The 20,749-nt window shown below is 41.5% G+C and overlaps 1 protein-coding gene across 1 annotated transcript in view; it reads left to right on the forward strand.

Moving 5' to 3' along the window:
- Positions 1-20,749, forward strand: part of LOC143974084 (RNA exonuclease 1 homolog) — a 145,223-nt gene that overhangs the window by 102,388 nt on the left and 22,086 nt on the right. The window contains exons 9-15 of the mRNA XM_077475143.1: positions 4,603-4,752; positions 4,955-5,068; positions 5,151-5,224; positions 6,535-6,645; positions 7,950-8,065; positions 13,672-13,810; positions 14,587-14,707. Of these exons, the coding sequence (XP_077331269.1) occupies positions 4,603-4,752; positions 4,955-5,068; positions 5,151-5,224; positions 6,535-6,645; positions 7,950-8,065; positions 13,672-13,810; positions 14,587-14,707 (825 nt within the window). The remainder of the gene's footprint in view (positions 1-4,602; positions 4,753-4,954; positions 5,069-5,150; positions 5,225-6,534; positions 6,646-7,949; positions 8,066-13,671; positions 13,811-14,586; positions 14,708-20,749) is intronic.

Below are 20,749 nucleotides of genomic sequence, written 5' to 3' on the forward strand. Positions count from 1 at the left end.
CAAGTGCACTTGTAGTGCAAAGTGGACTTGCCTTTAGTAAATAACCCCCCATTGTGTATTATTTGTGTTTCTGACCCCTCAAATTGTAATGACTTCCTCCTCCCGCTGCACCTTTCTTCCTCTCCTGGTCCATTTTTTATTTTATTTCCTCTTCTTTCTCTTTTGTAGAGCCACACATCCCTCGTTTTAACAGGGTTCAGAAGCATTCCCAGAACTTACACCAACATTGTCCTCACCCAGGGACGAATCAGAGGCAGCTCTAGCCAGGGTATAGTCCACGATTTAATTCACTATATCAGAGAAAGCTACATGTATTCCAGAGGTACCAGATTGTGAAAGTTTCCTATGTCTATATGGAAACCTGGGTTTTTTCCAAATATAAACAGAATATGATTCATAATCAAAATGATCCCTAGGTAGCTTCTTTCTTTTGAAATGATCTTTCTCCATGTGATCTAATTTGTCACGCAACTTCATGTCCAAAGTTCATATTCCAGCATGCAGAGCATTTCTTGGTGTCGTGTTTTTTTTTTCCTCTTCCCTCCTTCCCCTTTCATTAGCGGCTCTTTTATGTTACCTGGGATGTTTATCCCTTTTTAGTATTCTAACTTTATTTTTTTTTATTTACCTTGCATCCATATTGATAAAGTGTGAATATATAATATCATCATTTTGGGCCTGGCTGTAACATTTTCATATGGTTTTTATCTTGCATATTTTGTATTACTCTTACACTTCGTTATTTTTGAAACGCAAGTTTTTGATAAGAACATAGTATTGAATTGGTTAATTAACCTGCTGACACCCCCAGAGGGGAGGATCTGGCTAGGTATGAATTACCAGTTCATAGATGAAACGGGCTTTGATAAAGCACAATTCTTGTGCGAAACATGTAAGCTATACCTCCCTTGCTTGTAAATGTAGTGCTCCTCATGTTCACGGTTTTCTGTGAATAAAGGCGTTGAGATCTCAGTTTGGCGGGCAGCCATCCGGACTTTCCTTTCATTATTGCTTCAACTGGGAGAGCACACTGCAGTGAGGAGATCATACTGTTGGAGCTGGCTCACCTGTGAGCAGAGTGGCCATCTTTTATGGTGATGGGCTTGTCCTGGTCTGGCTGCATGAGTGCTGCCGGCACTGGGGATCTATGGTTCACTGAGGGAACCATGAATGCCAACATGTACTGTGATATGCTGAAGTGGAGCATGATCACCCCCCCCTCCCTTCATAGACTGGGGTCACTATGTTGGAATATTGGCCAGCAGCCCAAACACACCTATAAGGTGACCACTGCCTTGCTAAAGAAGCTGAGGGCAATGGACTGGCCAAGCATGTCTCCAGACCTAAAGCCTATTGCGCATCTGTGGGGCATCCTCAAGCGTAAGGTGGAGGAGCGCAAGGTCTCCAACATCCACCAGCTCCGTGAGGTCATCCTGGAGGAGTGAAAGGACTCCAGTGGCAACCTGTGAAGCTCTGGTAAACTACATGCCCAAGAGGGTTAAGGCAGTATTGGAAAATGAGGAGGGGGAGAGAATCGGGTTGAGGTCCGGATTCTGTGCAGGGTAGTCTAGTTACTTCACCCAAAACTTGTTCATCCATGTCTTTATGGCTTTTTTTTTTTTTTTTTTTTGCAGTCATGTTGGAACAGGAAGGGGTCATCCCCCCAAACTGTTCCAACAAAGTTGGGAGGATGAAAGTGTTAAATGTCTTGGTATGCTGATGCCTTAAGAGGGGCCAAGCCCAACCCGTGAAAAACAACCCCACACCATAATCCCTCCACCAAATCATTTGGGCCAGTGCACAAAACAAGGTCCATAAAGACACGTATGTGCAAACTTGGAGTGGAGGAACTAGACTAGCCTGCACAGGCCTAACCTCAACACGATAGACCGCCATTGGGATGAATTAGTGCAGCGACTGAGCCAGGCCTTCTCGTCCACATCACTGCCTGATCTCCCAAATGCGCTTCTGAAAGAATGGTCAAACATTTCCATAGACATTCTTAACCTTGTGGACAGCCTTCCCATAAGAGTTGAAGCTGTTATAGCTGCAAGGAGTGGGCCAACTCAATATTGAACCCTACAGACGAAGACTGGGATGCCATTAAAGTTCATGTACATGTAAAGACAGATTCCCAATACTTTTGATAATGTGTGCGGCGGTGCTGTTGGTGCGAAAATCCGTCTCGGCAGCGGAGCTGAGCCGTGTCCATGAACAGCGCATGTGACTGCTTGGGTGTGAGTGCGAACAGGCCCCTGTTCCATCTGAAGAAAAACAGCCCCAAAGCATGATGCTGCCACCGCAATGCTTCATGGTGGGTATGGTGTTCTTTTGGTGCTGTGCAGTGTTTTTGCACTAAACATCTTTTTGGTATTAAGGCCAAAAATTTCAACCTTGGTTTCATCAGACATAACACATTTTCCCACATGCCTTTTGGGAGATTTCAGATGTGTTTTTGCAAAATTTAACCAGGCATGGATGTTTTTCTTCATAAAAGGCTTCCGTCTTGCCACTCTACCCCATAGCTCAGACATATGAAGTATACATGAGATTATCACATGCATCGCACAGCCAGTACTTGCCAGATATCCCTGAAGCGCCTTTAATGTTGTAGGCCTCTTGGCAGCCTCCCTGACCAGTTTACTTCTCGTGTTTTTTCATAATTTTGGAGGGATGTCCAGACCTTGGTAATGTCACTGTTGTACCATACCTTCTCCACTTGATGACTGACTGTCTTCATTGTGTTCCATGGTATAGCTAATGCCTTGGAAATTCTTTTGCACCCTTCTCCTGATTGATGCATTTTAACAATGAGATCCCTTTGATGCTTTGAAGGCTCTCTGTGGCCCATGACTTTTGCTGTAGGATGTGACTAAAAATTTCAGGAATGACCTACTAGAACAGCTAAACTTTGGGGTTAATCAGAGGCACGTTAAATGGTGGCAGGTGTGTACTGACTCAGATTTAACATGAATTTGAATGTTATTGCTTAATTCTGAACATAGATTCATCCTCAGTTATAAGAGGATTGCACTTATGCAATCACATTTTAGTTTACTATCTTTACTAATATTTCAGACCCCCCCCCCCCCCCCTTCACTTTTATTTTTTATTTTTTCTTTCTTTTTTAATTTGTTCCAGGCTGATACTACAGTTTAACCCTTTTGCTGCTGGGCCCTGTGCTCCACTTTTAAATGCACGTCACCAGACAACTTTTCCCTTACAGCTTTCAGAGTTTGTAAAAGAATCCCCCCCCCCCCCCCCCGCCAACCACTTACACAAATGTTTATCAAAACAATATTTTTGCTAAAGATGCACTAAAATCATTATTGGCAGATACATACACTAAATATAAAAGCTTAACCTGTATTGAGTTGATGCAACAAAAAGATAGCAGCGTGGGATACAATTCAATAATAAAACCTTATGTTTACATGTTAAAATCTTGACATCCAGCATAGATCGTAGACAAACTACCGCAGAGCTGTCAGTGCATGTCAGCAGTACATAAACCTCTGACTAGAAGGGCAGAAACCTGATTCTGACAGCTTAAATCTGGGCTGTGATTTAAAGGGGTTGTGAACCCTCATTTTTTTTTCACCCTAATGCCTTAAGGTGAAAACCTTCTGTAGTGCTGCGCAGCCCACCTATTTTACTTGCCTGAATGCTGTCATCCTCCGGCCGGGAACGAGCACACCAGATTTAGCTGATGTCTTATATCTTGGATAGATTGATAGCAGCTCAGTCATTGGCTCCATTGAGCCTTCTCTAATGTGGACACGATGCAGGGAGGATCCACCAGTGTGCCTGAGGGACCCCAAAAGAGGACTGGGGCCGCTCTGTGCAAAATGAACTGCACAGCGGAGGTAAGTAAACAAGGGTTTACAGCCCCTTTAAGGACATTCACCTTTTTTCTCCTTCAACCACTGGTCATTTTTACTGTGTGCTTTGGGTGATTTATGTTGGAAGGTAAGCCTTCTTCTCATTGACGGCTTTCTAGCAGAGGGCAGCACCTTTTCCTTAAGAATTTGATATTTTGCCCAATCCATTTCTTCTATCCTGACAAGTGCTCCAGTCCCTGCTGCAGAGAAACACCCCATAATGGGATATTGCTACCTCCATGCTTCACTGTAGGAAAGGGGCCATTTGGATGGTGAGCTGTATTGTATTTCTAACAGACATATATCGTTTGGCCAAATAATTCAATTTTAGTCTCCTATGACCAGAACACCTTTTTCCATGTAGCCTCAGAATCTTCAAGGTGAGTTTTAAGGTGGTCAGATAAGACTGAAATTTGAAATATATTTTAGCCTTGACAACAATGTCTGGCAGAAATCCAATATAGCTCCCAATATATAAATGGAAGAAATATTTTGACGGTGAGTACTTCAGCAAAAGCTGGTGTTTGGTTTTTCTTGGTGAATGATTTTTTTTTTTTCTTGCCATTTTTGGCTGTGGCTTGATTTGAAATGTTTTTGGTCTGCATCGGATCGCTGAATTGGTCCAGGTTTTGGCTTTGCATTATGAATAGGTGGTCCTAAAACCGCACATGTAAAAGATGGCATGCATTGGGTTTTTAATTATGTTGACATGTCTTTACAGAATTGACAGGGCACGCTCTTTACAACTTCCTAAAAGAATACCTCTTGACTGAGGATCAGTTGATAGAAAATGGATATCCTCGACCAAACCCTGAGAAACCTGGCAGCGCTTTATTACAGAATGCTGGAGGGAAAAATATAAACCATGATGGTATGTAACTGCGCGCATAATTTATTTTTTGTTAAACCACTTAGTCCCTGGTGATTAAATGATGGACTGCATACTCTGTCCAGGTTGGGAAGCAGGGGTACGTTGTAGATATGTTAAATCTGAATTTTTTTTGTTTAATAAAGGAGTGTGTAATGGAGTGGTAAAAAAAAAGTTTCTAGTCTTAATTCTAATGCTTTCTTAGCTCTGAGAAAAGTTTGCTGTCGCTGTGGAGAAATCTATGCAGTGACATTGCAAGGCAAGCATGTACGTAAAGAAGAATGCACATATCACTCTGGTAGAGTTCGAAAACACAGAGGTAAGTACACGTTGCATATTGTAATAAAATTTTGTTTTGCTCTAACTACAGAAACTCTACTGATCATGCATTTTCTGTTCAGTCCCAGGTGGAATAGAAACTCGCTACAGTTGTTGTGAAGCAGCAGTAGGTGCCCCAGGATGCCAAATGGCAAAGGTTAGATGAGCAATATGTCATAACTGTAAAAATTTCAAGAGACTGTCTACATACTTTGTGTATATGGCCTATTTAGTACAGTTAGAGCACTGTACAAATGTGTACAAGGTGAACAAAATGGAATGGAACGATATCCTGGATACGTTTGGACGGTGTATTATATTTGAGCTATGCTATTCACTGATACAGTGTAAAACTGCATTTTTGGTTGTGAATATTTTTATCAGAAAGCTTATCTTGTAAATGAAAGTATAAATTCATATACCAAAACATCCCCAGGAGAGAGATCGTCTGTTCCTAGTGATCAGTAAGGGCAAGTTCTCTCTCCAGTCAGTACACTCCCCCCACAGTTAGAAACGCCTCCCAAGGATCATATATCACTAGTGATAACCTCTTCCCTGGTAGTGTCATTTATACAGTAATCTGAGCATTTTTATAGTACTGTTCGCTATATAAATGCCACTGGTCCCAAAAACAATCTTTCCACCACAATGTTGCAGTCCCGCTAAAAATTGCTGATCACCACCATTACTAGTAAAAAATGAATAAAAATGCCATAAAGCAGTCCCCTATGTTTTTTTAAACGCTATAACTTTTGTGCAAACCAATCAATGTACGCTTATTGTGATTCCTTTTTTTTTTGTCAGTTGGACCCCTTTCACACTGGGGCGTTTTTGCAGGTGCTATAACCTTAAAAATAGTGCCTGCAAACCGCCCTAAAACAGCTGCTCCATTCACTGCAGTGTGAAAGCCCTCAGGCTTTCACACTGGAGCCTTGCGTGGGCAGGGCGTCAGAAAAAGTCCTGCCAGCAGCTTCTTTGGAGCGGTGAAAGGGGTCTTAAAGCGAAGCAGTGCCGTAGTGCAAAAAAATGGCCTGGTCATTAAGGGGGTAAATCCTTCTGGTCCTTAAGTGGTTAAACTCACCATGCCTATTGCTACATATCTTGGACTGTCTACTTTCCAAAAAGTGGTCATTTGGGGGATTTCTGTACTGTCCCGACATTTTTGGGCCTCAAAGGAGATAGGCCCGTCCGTACATCAGGATTTATCAGTTTTCAGATATACACCATAGTTTGTGGACTATACTCCTCCTACATATTAAATATTGTACACTGATTTGGGTTATTTTCACAAAAGAAATGTAGCAGAATATTTTTTTCCCTAAATCTATAAACCATTATTAATTTGCAAAATTTTATAACCAAGAAAAAAAGATTTTCTGTCTTCCAAATCTTCTGGAGGGCAAGGGGTTAAATGGAATGGGTAATGTGGGTATGTTGATTTTCTAGCTTATTTTTGTTTACTTTCAGCTCCATGTTCATGAGGGTCATAAGGAAAATCTTGATGGATTCATAGGGACTTTCCCAAAACTCCAGCATTCTGATGAAAATCCTGGAATATTTTCTGTGGACTGTGAAATGGTAATGATTTTGCTGGTGCTTAAAAATGGGCAAAATAGCAATGTTTTATTTCTAAGTTACTCCCATCAAAAACTGATATTGGGCACCGATTAATGGAATGGTGTAATGACTTGTCTTAAGAATTCAATAGTGGAAGTTCCCATTGGCACTTTCCCACAAGGCCCTAAGCCTTCATTCACACTGGAGCGACTTGTTGCACCCTATTGGTAATGGCACTGTCCAAATAGACTTTGCAGTGTTGCATAGTTTTGAAAAAGTAGTCCCTGCACTACTTTTTGAGTATTTCAGTTACGACTTGCATAGACATCTGTGCTGTGTGATTTCAGATGAAGCTGCATGATTTCAAAACTGCATTCAAAGTGAGTGAGGGCTAAAGCACCTGTGAGGATAATGTAATGCCACTCTTCCAGACTTGGGGGATTTTATTCTGATACTATTGTTACTGTCACTAACCTGAACATGTGGGCTACCAATGAAGGATGGAAGGCAATGAGAGTTTTCTTTATGCTTGTAGAGGTTTGTGACTGGTTGGAACACAAAGAGCAGGCAAGTATGTGTGTGGGTTTTTTTTTTTTTTCTAAAAAAAAAAAAAAAAAATGTGAAAAAAAGAATTCTTGTCTTTAGAATCCCTTGAAGAAATGGGTCCATATTGTTTTGCCCGTGTAATTAAAATATTTTCAAAATATGACCATGATGTATCCTTTTGCATTACCAGGCAGCATGTTGTTTCTGCATAGGTTCTTTTTAAAAGTGGTTGGTTCTAAAGGCAGGACTTTTATTTATTTATTTTTTATTTTATTTTTACCCTGACGCAATCGCTGCATGAAGTTAAAAATGTTCCAGTATTTGTATCGCCCCCTGCATCCACAAATACCTGAGCCCAGTCTTGCTCCAGCGCTGTGGCTGAGTGCAGCTGCGCTGCTCTCTCTTCTAACAGGACTCTGTGAGAATGGTGGGAGCCATTGGCTTCTGCTGTCAATAAAATCCTATGAAGAGGGTGCAGGGCCAGGCCACACCGTGTCTGTAGACACACACCCTTGAGAGCAAGCCTGCAGGTGTGCATCCATATGAAGTTTCTTCCTATGGTGGCTCACTGAGAAGAGAGAGAGCATAGAGTGCTAATGGGGGACTCCAGGAATGGAGGTTGGTGGTCGCTCTGTGCAATCCATTGCACAGAGTAGCTAGGTGTAACATGTATGTTTTAGAAAAAATATATAAGCTTTAGAACTACCTTAATATCCTGCCTAATAGGCCTACATTGATTTTAGTTTATTTGACACTTAAAAACGACTTTTTGCATTTAGTGCTACACGACGCATGGTCTGGAACTTACAAGAGTCACAGTGGTCAGCCACAGCTTACAGGTGGTTTATGATACTTTTGTGAAGCCGGACAATGAAATCATAGATTATAATACCAGGTATGTATAGCTTTAAATGTTTTTTTTGTTTTATTTTGTTATGCATCAATTCTACAGTGGTGGGTTAGTGTACCTCGTGATCAATCAGGCGATCTTCTGTATATAAAAAGGGTAAAATGGGAGATTATTAACTCGGTATATAAAGAAGGTAAAAGTTACCCTTGAAGCTTTTTCCTGTAATGGGCAAATGTTTTTCATTGATTTTAAAAATGGAAAAATATTGCATCTAACAACTAAATTGTGTTTATTATAGGAAATTCCTATTTAGAATTGGCCCTATTTAGTGGCCAAACAGTAATTTTTCCGTTTTTTTTTTTTTATCCATGAAAAACATTTGTTCAGAACAGGAAATGGGCAGAATACTTTTTCAAGAGGGCAAATGTAAGTGTACTGCACTGGGCAAACTGATATGCACATTTTTTTGTTTGTTTATAGAAAACTCACCCCGTGTATCCTTTGTACTTGTTCGGGTGACAGTATTGCAATAGATTATCTGGTAAAATAGTGTTCACTTAGTTATACTCCAAGGCATGTTTCTAAAGCCTTACTAAAAACATTGTTTACACTGAAGTATTGTGAGGCACTTTAACCCATATAACACTAGTGACATTTAAACTTCATAACCCTGTTTGTTGCATCTAAATTGGCTCATGTGGAGGCTGTTTCTATAGCACTGAACTGCAGGTGATCATTTTTGAAATCAGTCCGTAGACTGCAATGTACTGTGATAAAAATGTAACTAGTTTAGAAAGTGTCACAGAAGCACAGCAAGTTAACACGGAGCTGTATTTTCATAAAAGGAGAAATTACTTTGTAAAGCTGCCGAAGGTGCTATAATTTAATGCAGTTATACCCACACAGCTAGGCCTATAAACCTTTGTAAAAGATTGATCTGCTAAGTCTGTAAATATGGCAATGGTATTTTGCTTGTGTTTTTTTCTGCCTATCCATGTGGATAGAATGTCATGTTATAGTGTGGTTTACCTTGGAAGGCCCTTTCAGTGTGTTTTGGGGTCTAGTTTGCAAAATTGTCTAAATGCCTATCCAACTGGTGACGTGTGCTTCTGTGTCTTGTGCCTTTTGTGACTACAACAGCCAGGATGCAGATTGGCAGCAGGATGTCAAGTGCTGGCCTGTTTTCTGCAGTCCAGCAGTACCTGCTGGGTGGAGTATTTTCCTGTCTGACAGTGAAAATATAGTTCTGGCTTGACAAAGGTAGTAGGAAGCAGCATGGGAGCACATTACCACTGAAACCCAATGAAGGAGAGGTGGAACCAGTTACTGACACTAAATGCCAATGAAGAGGAGGGGAAGGTTTACTGCCACTTAACACCAATAAAGGGCAAGGGCTTTCTGCTGCCAATAAAGAGTTTGGGGGGGATATTATTTATGCTGCTTACACCAATGAAGGAAGGGGGTTATTGCTTAAAAAGACATCGGTGAAGAGGGTTTATTGCTGCTACCAACATTGGGGTCTGACTCTGCTACTCAGTTGAACACCACATCTCAAAAAAAGCCATACACGGCCATGTCTTTGACAGCACGTTACTTCTATACAGGCTGGGAAGAGGGGAAACACAGCAACAGTACACAGGAGTGGAGAAGTCCTTGAGCACAATGTATTGATGTCTTTAAATTGAAAATTTGCAATAAAAAGTTGATGGCGATACAGACCTCCACTACAAATATGATTGGCTACCACTGCCTTAGATGGTGACACTGGAAGCGTTTTTTTTTTTGTATTAAGAATAGTGTCGTTTGGATAATTCAGGTAGACTGTCATAGTCAACCACAACGGTAAGCTTTTCAACACTGACCGGGCAGAAATTTTGTTAGCACAAGGAAAGGTTTGGTACAATTGCATTTTTTTTTTTTCTTCATAACATGAAATCACAGATTTAATTTTGGTTTTTCGCTTAACAGACTTTTAGGTCTTTTGAAAATGATCTATTAAATCATTTACAAAGGGGAAAAAAACGAAATAACATAAATAACTACATTAATATATACATCCCTTTTTAACACCCCTAAATTATCGGTGCAGGCAACTATTTTCCAAAATATAAATAATCCGAGATCAACCAGTTTAGTTAAGGGGGTTTCATGTCATAACGTGTAGCTGGAAGGTCCAACTTTGCGTATCCAGGAGGTTCAACTTCTGAAAAGTTATTATTGTGACACAACCTGTACAATGAAGATAAAGGAACACTCCAAGCAACTCTTTGAAAAAGTCATGCTCTAAAGAATTAAAAAAAGGCACAAGAAAATGTCAAAGTAACCAAAAATAGAATGTAGCACAGTTATAAATCTGACAAGAACATGCTATGCCCCGAGTCACTGTTCAAGGCGGAGACTGAGGCCACCAAGAGACCTATGACAACTCTGGGGGGAAATAAGTCTCCAGTGGATACTACAGATGTAGATGTGCTTCACCAGACCCAGCTTTATGAGGAAGTGTGAAAGGAAAGCACTGTTAACTAAAATTCACTTCCATGTCTTCCAGATATTTTCCATGACCTGCAAGACTGAAATTAGTTGGACATTTTTTAAGCCTAAAATTAAACTTTTGGGAAATCGTACCAGGGTTAACCAAACCTTGCATGCATATTATAAAACTGCTGGGAAAGATTTGTCTTTCAGCAATATATTAAAGGAGTTGTAAAGTCTCAAGGTTTCTCACCTTAATGCATTCTAGTGAAGTTGCACTTTGGAAGGGAGTTTTCCCAGGGCTTAAAGTTTTTTGTGATATTTCACATTGCATAAATTACCCAATCACATACAAGGAAAAAAAACTAATTTGCTTGCACATGATTGGATGATGGAAGCCAGCAGAGCTTCACCTCATTCCCTAATGCAGGAAATGGTACTGGCCGGATCACCAGGTGAAAATAGAGGTGGAAAAAGCCTAAAAGAAAATGAATGCAGCCATCTATGGTAAGCTGCAATATATTACATCTTTAGTTTTGGGTTTATTAATGCTTTAAAGAAAAAAAATATAAATGTACTGCTATAAACCATTGTGCTAACCTATGTTAAATATGTAACACGCCATGGGGTTGGGGGTGTAGTCAGTTCTACTGTTTCTACACGATAAAATGAACAAAGTCCTCCTGTTAATGTAGTTACATTTTACATGATGTGCAACATTGTAAAGGAAGCACCTTTTTATAAAGATTTTACAGTCTTAGCCCTTGTACACACAGTCGGAGATTCCGTCAGAATGTTTCCTATCGGACCGTTTTGTCGGATATTCCGACTGTGTGTGGTCTGCATCAGACTGTTTCCGTCGGAATATCCGACGGACCAATTTTTCCAACTTGCCGGTAAAATTTTCCGACAAAATGCTCCGATCGGACATACTCCGATCATGTGTAGCCTACTCCGACGGACAAGGTGCCACGCATGCTCAGATCAAATTCCTAGATCAAAGCTATTGGCTACTAGCCTGAACGTAGTCCCGTCCTAATGAAATACTGTCATCGCGCTGCGTACAATCGGATTTTCCGACAACTTAGTTCGACCGTGTGTATGCAACATCACTTCCGGAATTAATCCGTCAGAATTACTACGACAGCTTTGGTTGTCGGAAGGGCTAAGACTTGAGAACCTTGGGTAGCAGGGAAATGTTACACTTGCCCATCACCCTAGTGAGAGACTGGGAGCAAGGGTTGTAGGGGAGATTTGGAGGATTAGAAGAAAAAGCTAGGAATTGAGCACCAATTTCCCTTTTGATTAAGGTTGGTTTGAACAGGGAATCTGTATGGCAATTAGGTGGGGGGTTTTTCGGTATGTTTTTGTTCATGGTAGAATGTCATCATATAGCTCAGAATGCTGTTGAATTCAACATTTATTCAATAAAACCTTTCTAAACTTTTCAGATATCCCCTTTTAAGGAGTGGTGTCTGATCTTCCATGGCCACAATAACTTTTACTCTTGCAACCATTGCACAATTATGAGAGGCAAGGCAATGTAGTGTTAGAATACTGACTTTTGCTGCTGAATATATGCATTTTTTGTTTTTGGGTGTTTATTTTTTTTAAAGTGGATAACTTTGCTGTGAGAGCAACCTGGCAAAAATTGACAGAGCATGGTCTGGGCAATTCCTGAAAATATGGCATATAGGGTGTGGTGTGTGGGTTTGTTTTTTTTTTTTTTTTTTTTTTTTTTTGTTTTTTTCTAATTATTGGTTGTGGAACTTTTCAGTTGTAAAAAATGTAAAGTTTGTAAGCAAACGTCCTAGTAACCAGCATTATAGAGTGACATACACGAAAAGCCTGGAGATTTTGTGTAGAAGGGGATGTCAGCACTTGCCTCATTCAATGCTTTGAAATGGAATATTGACACCAGCCTACAATTCTCCACAAATCTGGCATGCCCAGCCCTCCCTTTTTAATAGTAGGGATGTTTGGTTCTATTAGGCAGCCTGGATGGTAAGTAGGACCATAGAAAATTGGTAAACTCCGCTCCTATGTTTTTGCAAAAGGATTGGCAGGATAGCTATTAATGAGGATTCTAGGCAATAAAGCAGGTGTGGCATTACAAACCCTTTCTAAAATATCTCTTAAACCAGGAAATATTTCCTTTCTATCTTTTGAAGGCCATTTTAAAATTAGTGGTAAAGTTTGAGCTACCTATTTGCTGAACTACAAATAAATCTGTTCAGGTACTTTGACCGCCATGGCTCACCTAATGGGGAGGCTGTGAGATTGCATACTTGATTGCATGGTAAACTTTTATAATGGCCTTTCATTTCTGGATGTTTATTTTGAAATTTGAGGAAGGCTCTGTAAGTCAGTCCTGAAAGTAGGACTTGTAAAGTGGTTTCTGTTTTACATTGCAAAAATGTAAACATAAGTGTATGTGTCTGCTTTATGCAATAGATAATCCACATTCCTCAATAATTCCACAATCCTGTTCTTACCAGGATTAAGGATGTAAAAATGGATTGAGACTCTCCCTTCTGCTTCTAACTTGGTTCTCTTTGCCTATGTGGGCATATTCCCTTCTCTCCCCCCCCCCCCCCCCCCTTCTAATGTTTCTACCCTATATGCTAATTGCCTCAGTTGACTTGTACACGTTGGAAATCTTGACACTACCAGCTACACTATGTAGTTACTGAAAACATGAATGTAGTGGAATGTTTTTTCTATATTCAATGAAAAGTCTTTTGCAGTCTGTATAATAGCAGTTCTGCTGTTGTAATTGGCTCGTTAATTTTCCAGGCACAGAACTTAAAATCATATGGGTACTGCCACTATTTATTTGTTAGAACTCTGCATGTGAACATGTGGTGGCTGTCCTCTGCATGTGAACATGTGGTGGCTGTCCTCTGCATGTGAACATGTGGTGGCTGTCCTCTGCATGTGACCATGTGATTGGATGTCCTCTGCATGTGAACATGTGACGTGATGATATCGCTAGAATGAAATCTAAGGTGTTGCAAATATATGCATTGGGCGAGCATGTGTAAATACCTTGGTTCCTGCAAGAAAACTCTGATTATTAAAAATCATTCAGAGTTGTAGCAATACGGCAAATGTTAAAGACCCAATTTATCTGTTGAAAAAATTTAATTTAGTACATGCAAATCTCCATCTCTTCATAGCTCATCTGGTATCACAGAGGAAAGTCTGAAGAATATCACAACATCCATTAGAGATGTACAGGCCATCATGCTTAACCTATTCAGTGCTGATACAATTCTGATCGGTCATAGTTTGGAAAATGATTTAATTGCACTTAAGGTAAGTTGCTCTAAGAAAACTCTGTTTACGATTCAACTGTAATATAAATTAAAGTGTAGATATGGCACTATTCCTCTTAATGAATAGAGATAAATATAAATATTGGGAACCAGGTGGTGGTGGTAAAAACTTGATGAGAACCTCCACCAGTAACAGAATTAATGGCTAGAAATAATACAAGTAAAGAATGAGTATAATCAGTTGAAAGGAACAGATGATATATATGCTAAACCCTCTAATTGCAGAGTGCAATAAACCAGGGCGAAAAAAAAAAATATTCTAGTTCTACTTGGTGTTGATGTGTATTAACCGCTGGCTCATTCCTTATTGATGCATCTTTTAATTTACTCGCTTGCTCCACCTCTGGTGGTAGTAATATGTAGAGGCAGCAATGCCTTTTTGTTTTTGATTACTAGGACACCCACCTATCTCTCCTTTATATTGATTGTATATTCCGTGGCGCAGTATCACACATTTTTTCAAATGTAATATGGTTGAAATGTGCAAACAACCATTATTCTGTGCCCTTTGCAGTGCATGGCATACCCCTAGGTGAAGGTAAGAGTATATGGTAATGCAGGGCCTTTTAAATGCAGCTTCCTGTCCCATTTGGTTGGAGGATATATTCTTCAGTAAAGGGTGTCATGAAGGATTCCTGGAAAAAAATGACTGACTAGTATATTAGAATGTCTGTCTTTACTCTAAAAGCGTTTGGGAGTTTAGAATTTTTGATCATTTGCCATTTAACAATTTTTTTTTTTTTTGTCTTCCTTTAGCTCATTCATGATATGGTTGTTGATACTTCAATAGTGTTTCCTCACAGACTAGGTTTACCTCATAAAAGAGCACTGAGATATTTAATTGCAGACTACCTTAGACGAATCATCCAGGATAATGGTAAGAAACTCTTTAAAGCACCAGAGAATTCTGGATGGAAAATAAATTTGAAGGTGTGACATTTTAAAGTAGTACTAAATGGGGAGGGGGGGGGGGCCTTTTCCTAATAGATGGAAGACAGTAAAAATACAAAGCTGAATAAGCTAGTCTTTGGCGATGACCAGTATTTTAAATTTCCTTTGTGGTTTTTCACAATATTTTTTATGTGCCACTATACTTGAGTGGATGCATAAACTCAACGATCTGTACATATTCAGTCATATAAATGATAAAGAAGAGAAATTGGTTTTCAGGTACTCCCAATTGTTTATAGTGTTCTATAGATATCCAATTTTAAATTAAACGACTCCTCCCTTACCCTTATTATAAACAAGACAGTATACATGCTGCCACAGCAACTTGTTCTAGTACCACTTTGTGTTTGGATACGTTCCTGTTTTTCCTTGGTTAATTAAGATGGCTCTCTTGCTAAACTCTCCCAGCCACTTCTTTGCCAAATAGTTCTTACTTTACTCATTAGTAAATGGGCTTTTACAGAGAAGGCATGTGATTCCAGATTCCTTTTTGACCTTACAAATTGTAAAAAAACATGCATTTTTTTTTTTTTTTTTTTTTGAGCCAAAGGGAAAAACCTTTGATGTCCAATATAGTTTATCCTGATGAGTTGAATTTGCTGTGGCTCTTGTCAAGCTAGCAAGTTGTCTTACTGTGTATAAAGACTGAGTCTAAGGAAATTGTCTTTTACACAAAGTGATGTTTGAAACCGAACTGTAATGTCAAAAAAAGGCAGGTGATTCACAATTGGGTCCCCAGTATCTGTCCAACCTAGTTACAAATATCCAGTAGTATGATTATCCCACAGGGAATAGCAAATTGGGCAAGTTTGGTTCTCAGGGTTGGCGAACCCTTAACACAGCATCAGACCCTATTGAAGATTTGGGGAACCAATGCTTGCTATTTCTGCCCTTTTTCACGGTTAATATGAAAATGACTGTTTTTTGACATGGGTAACTGGGCATTGACATGGTGAACATATACAGTTCAGCAGGGAGAGGGTCTAAATGTGGCTTAAAGGGGTAACATTGAAAATGAAAATCAGCAGATCTGGCCTTTTTCTGTTAAGGAAAACCTCTATGCTGTACCAGGAACATAAGGCAAAGCATAAACCAGGGAATACAGTATCCACTGAACTACCAGAGCATCTGCTCCGATTGCCAGAGGAACCCTTGTTTGGGACACAAATTGCTGTAGCTTGTTGAACCTGGATGCCAATAGGTCAACCTCTGGCCATCCCCAATGCTAGCAAATTTCCTGAAACACCCCTGGGTGTAGGGCCCATTCCCCCGGGCAGATGGGCTGGGGGCTGAGATAATCTGCCTTCCAGTTCTCTACTCCCAGGATATGGACTGCTGATATAATCGGCACATGTCCCTCTGCCTAGGCTAGTATGTGGTTCATTTCCTTCAGAGCTGAACGACTCCTGGTACCGCTTTGGTGGTTTATATAGGCCAATGCAGTGGCATTGTTGGACTGAACTGGGATGTTGATGGGCAGGATCTGTTCTGTCCCTGACCATTTCCCCTGAGCTGTGAGCCCTTCTAGGCTCACTCCCCAGCCTGAGAGACTGGCATCTGTAGTCAGTACACTCAGTTACAGGGAGAAAGGATTTTCCCTTATCGCAGGTTCTGATCCTGCAACCATCAGTTTAGGATTAAGTGTGCTCGAGGAGATGAGCATGTGGATAATCCAGGGCTTTTCCTCTTCTGATCTAGGCCAATAAGATGCCTTGTTGTAAAGGCCAAGAATGGAACTGGGCATAGGGCACTGCCTCGAAAGAGGATACCATGCTCCCTAGAAGACTTGTACAGAGCTGAATGGAGGGTTGTCTGGTGCCCCTTTATCTGACGCACCTGAACCTTCAGGGCACAGATCCTTACAGGTGGCATGAAACTGGCTTGAACTGTATCTAGGATCAGACCTAAATACTTTAGACTTTGAACTGGTTTCAAGGCTGACTTTTTGGCATTTATGAGCCAGCCTAAGCTTTTCAAATACCACACTGTGCATATTATGCTCTGTTCTAGAGCCTGTAATGAGTGATCTGAGTAGGTCATCCAGATACCCGAGCACTAGGATCCCTTGGGGTCCTTAAAAGACCCAGTACTGGTGCTAGGACCTTTATTAACACCCAGGGAGCTGTAGCCAGCCTGAAGGGTAGAGCCACAACCTGAAAATGACGTTCCTCTACTGCAAAACATGGGAACCTCTGAGGCTGAAAGATGTGTATGTGTATGGAGGCTAGAAAGTCTCCCCTCTGGAGTGAGGCTACTACTGAGCAGACAGACTCCATCTGAAAGGAGATGCTTGTTCAGGGATCTTGGGTCCAAAATGGGCCTTGTGACCCCATTTGGTTTCTGAACCGTAAACTGGTTTGAGTAAAACCATGTGCCCCTTTCAGATACCGGAACCTCTACAATCGCTCCTTGATGCACTAGATGTAGTGCTTGAAGGAATATGTTTTTTCTTTTTGGAGGATCTGAGGGAACGCTGCATCTTAACCTCTGAGGGGGAACCCCCACTACTCCAGCTTGTAACAGTGAGATAATTGAGGTGACCTGAATTGTTGTTGTTCTCCAAATGTTCACAAAGTGCAGCAGCCTTCCCCCACTTGATGGAGTGGGGGCATCCCCTTAAAAGGAGGGCTCTGTGCTGGGTTTAGAAGAATCTTGGACCCAGGGCTTCTTCTGGCCCTGCGGCTTGCCCCTGGCCCTAGTGACCTGTTGGCGGCATAACCTCCTTGATGCTCAGACTCTTTTTAGAAGTAATCCTTGGGTAAATTCCTGCAAAAAAATATAATTGATTTTCAGACATCAGGGGACACAGAGACATAGTAGTTCCTATGTGGATTATAGGGCCACTGATAGGTGATGGACACTGGTACGCCCTAAGGCAAGAAGTTCACTCCCTATATAACCCCTCCCACTACTGGTAGTCCTCAGTTTTTTTCGCCAGTGTCTAAGGTGTTGGTCATGAGTAAAGATGTGAGTTCTACTGGAAGCAATCCTTGCTGGGGCTAGCCATGCTGACTGGATCCGTTCAGTGTTTTCATGGACCTAAGGAATGGTACCTGGGCCTTGTGTCCTAAGAAACACGGTTTTGCTTGTGAACGCTTCTCTTTAGAGAGCTGGACCCTGGGATCCAGTACTTTTTGATAGTAAGGCCATAAAGTTTTTACTGGCAGGATGCTGTCGCAGGTCCAGGATTGTGGGTAACCTCTAGGTTCCTGAAGATTTCCTGAAGGTTTCGGAGCCCATCATGAAGGGGGAAGATTGGGTTTATCTCAGATAACCCTGCAGCGAGGAAAGGTAAGTGGAGATTTTCTTATGCATTTCTCCTTAAGTTATAATGCTATGCCTATGTATCACCACTGAGGGCTGTATTGAGCACTCACCGCCTGATGCTGGGAACAGCGCTGTGTCAGAAGCCTTCATTTCCTCCTCTCCTATGGCCACAACAAGCAGATCCTCCTGTAAGAAAAGGGGGGGGGGACTGGTTCTCCTCCTGAGCCCCCAATGTTGAAATGAACCCCTTCAGGGGACCTATATGCCGAAAGCATTCCTTTTTAACAAAAACAAACCGTGCGGCTGCTCGGCAGTGGTTTTTACCCCCCCCCCCCGCTCCATATTGGCTGTTAACAAGGCGCCTGAAGTCCGCCGCTCATGCAGGAAGACGCTTTCTTTTGGCAGACAGGGGCGTAATTAGCGCGGGGGCGGGGCTAACGGCATCAGATGCCCGGCGCACGTGGAGGAAGTTTTTAAAGCACCGCCTGTGTAGCTGTTGCTGGCTATGGAGGGACACCTGAGCAGGAGGTGGCTTACTTCAGGTTTGGTGACCCAGGCATTCCCTTTGACACATTATTACTTTACCAGGCTAGGTATTAATAGCAGCATTGGACTATAACCAAGCAGTGTACATTCTTTTTTGATAATGCCTCTGCTTTTGTGCTTCTTGCTATGAGTGGAAGATGGACCAGGAACTCCTCTAAGGGTTCTAAAGGGTCAATGGTTTCACAACAAAAAATCTATTTCCAAAAGAATGTCATCCTCCTCAGTGATGCGGCCGGTCAAATTGTGCCATCAGGGGGAGACTGTTGCAGCTGCACTAGACACTTCAGTCCCTGTATATATCACACAGGAGGTTTTCTCTTCTACCATTTGTATTTTGGGAAAGAAGATTGATGATATATTTTTCCATAGTGAGTCTAAACCTAGCTGATCCCCCATCTAGTGCTCAGGACCCTCTTATTGAGGTACAAGGGGCAGGGGATCAGGAAGATCTTCCAGGAGATTTGGAAGATATTAATATATCCTCTTCTGAGGATCCTAATATAGAGAGAGTAGCATCACAAGACAGGCTGCTTGCGCACTCTTAGGTCGCGTGCACACGGGCGGATTGTCTGCCCAACTAAGTTCGTCAGACAATCCGACAGACAGTCCGTCCAACTTTTGAATGAACGGACTTGACCACACACGACGAACAGACAGTCCGCTGAAAGCTTGCGTGATGATGTGTACAGCACATACGACGGGACTAGAAATACGACGTCCAATACACTGCAATGCAACCTTTTCGACGTGTAAATCCTTTCTGAGCATGCGCCATACTTAGTCCGTCCAACTTGCCTACTCACGAGCGGACTGTCCGATGAAACCAAGTTTGGACGGACAAAATTACGGAAATTCCGAAAGACTTAGTCCGCCAGACTGTCCGCTGAAAAGGTCAGCTGAAGCCCACACACGAGCGGATTGGACTAAGTTGGACGGACAATCCTCTCGTGTGTACACGGCCTTACTAAATTGGTTTGTTCAACCTTTTTTGCTGCCTGCAGGCTCTTGATTAACCCACCTCTGGTTTGGGATCATTAAAACCTCCCCCATATGGGGATGCTTTTCCTATTCATTCATGGCTAAAAAAGCTCATGTATTCTGAGTGGGAACATCCGGATAAACAATATTATCCTCCTAAAGAAATTCTGCACACTTTATCCTATGGAAGAGGATTTCTATAAGAAATGGGGGGACACTGCAATTGCCTCCAGTGAACAAGTCTCGTGTATCCTGTGGATAATGCGCTAATGTTAAAGGATCCAACAGATAAAAAGTTGGAACTTCTTTCCAAAAGCAATATGTCTTTAGCTAGTTCAGTAGCACAGCCAGTTCTTGCGGCAATTGGTGTGTCTCAGTCCATTAAGGAACAGTTTGTGGAGATACTTAACATTCTGCCTGATCAGCAGGCCCAGCAATGGGCTGGTGTATTAGACGCACTGTTTCACAGTAGATGCTATGAAAGATTCTATCATTCAAGCCTCACAGCTTATGCTTGGCCTAATGCATTCTCGCAGAGTTCTGTGGCTGAAAAATTGGTCAGCCGAAGCGCCGTGTAAACTCTTGGCCCGTTTCCGCTTTCATGGTGAACGGCTATTTGGAGACTATCTGGATAAATACAGTGGGGAAAAAAAGTAGTCGGCCACCAATTGTGCAAGTTCTTCCACTTAAAAAGATGAGAGGCCTGTAATTGTCATCATAGGTATACCTCAACTAAGAGACAAAATGTGGAAACGAAGCCAGACAATCATGGTCTGTACATGACCAAATACTTATTTTCCACCATAATTTGCAAATAAATGCTTCCAAAAATCAAACAAGCAAGATTTCTGGCTCACAGATCTGTATCTTCAAGAGGCCCCTCTGTCCTCCACTCATTACCTGTATTAATGGCACCTGTTTGAGGTTGTGGACAGGTGTCTTTTATACTGATAAATTCAAACAGTCACACTCCAAACTCCACTATGGTGAAGACCAAAGAGCTGTTGAAGGACACCAGGAACAAAATTGTAGACCTGCACCAGGCTGGGAAGACTGAATCTGCAATAGGCAGGTTGGTGTGAAGAAATCCACTGTGGGAGCAATAATTAGAAAATGGAAGACATACAAGACTACTGATAATCTCCCTCAATCTGGGGCAACATGCAAGATCTCACCC

Source organism: Lithobates pipiens, unplaced genomic scaffold (assembly GCF_037356315.1).
Source record: "Lithobates pipiens isolate NorthernLeopardFrog02 unplaced genomic scaffold, aLitPip1_a1.2 Scaffold_13, whole genome shotgun sequence".
Classification (NCBI taxonomy): domain Eukaryota; kingdom Metazoa; phylum Chordata; class Amphibia; order Anura; family Ranidae; genus Lithobates; species Lithobates pipiens.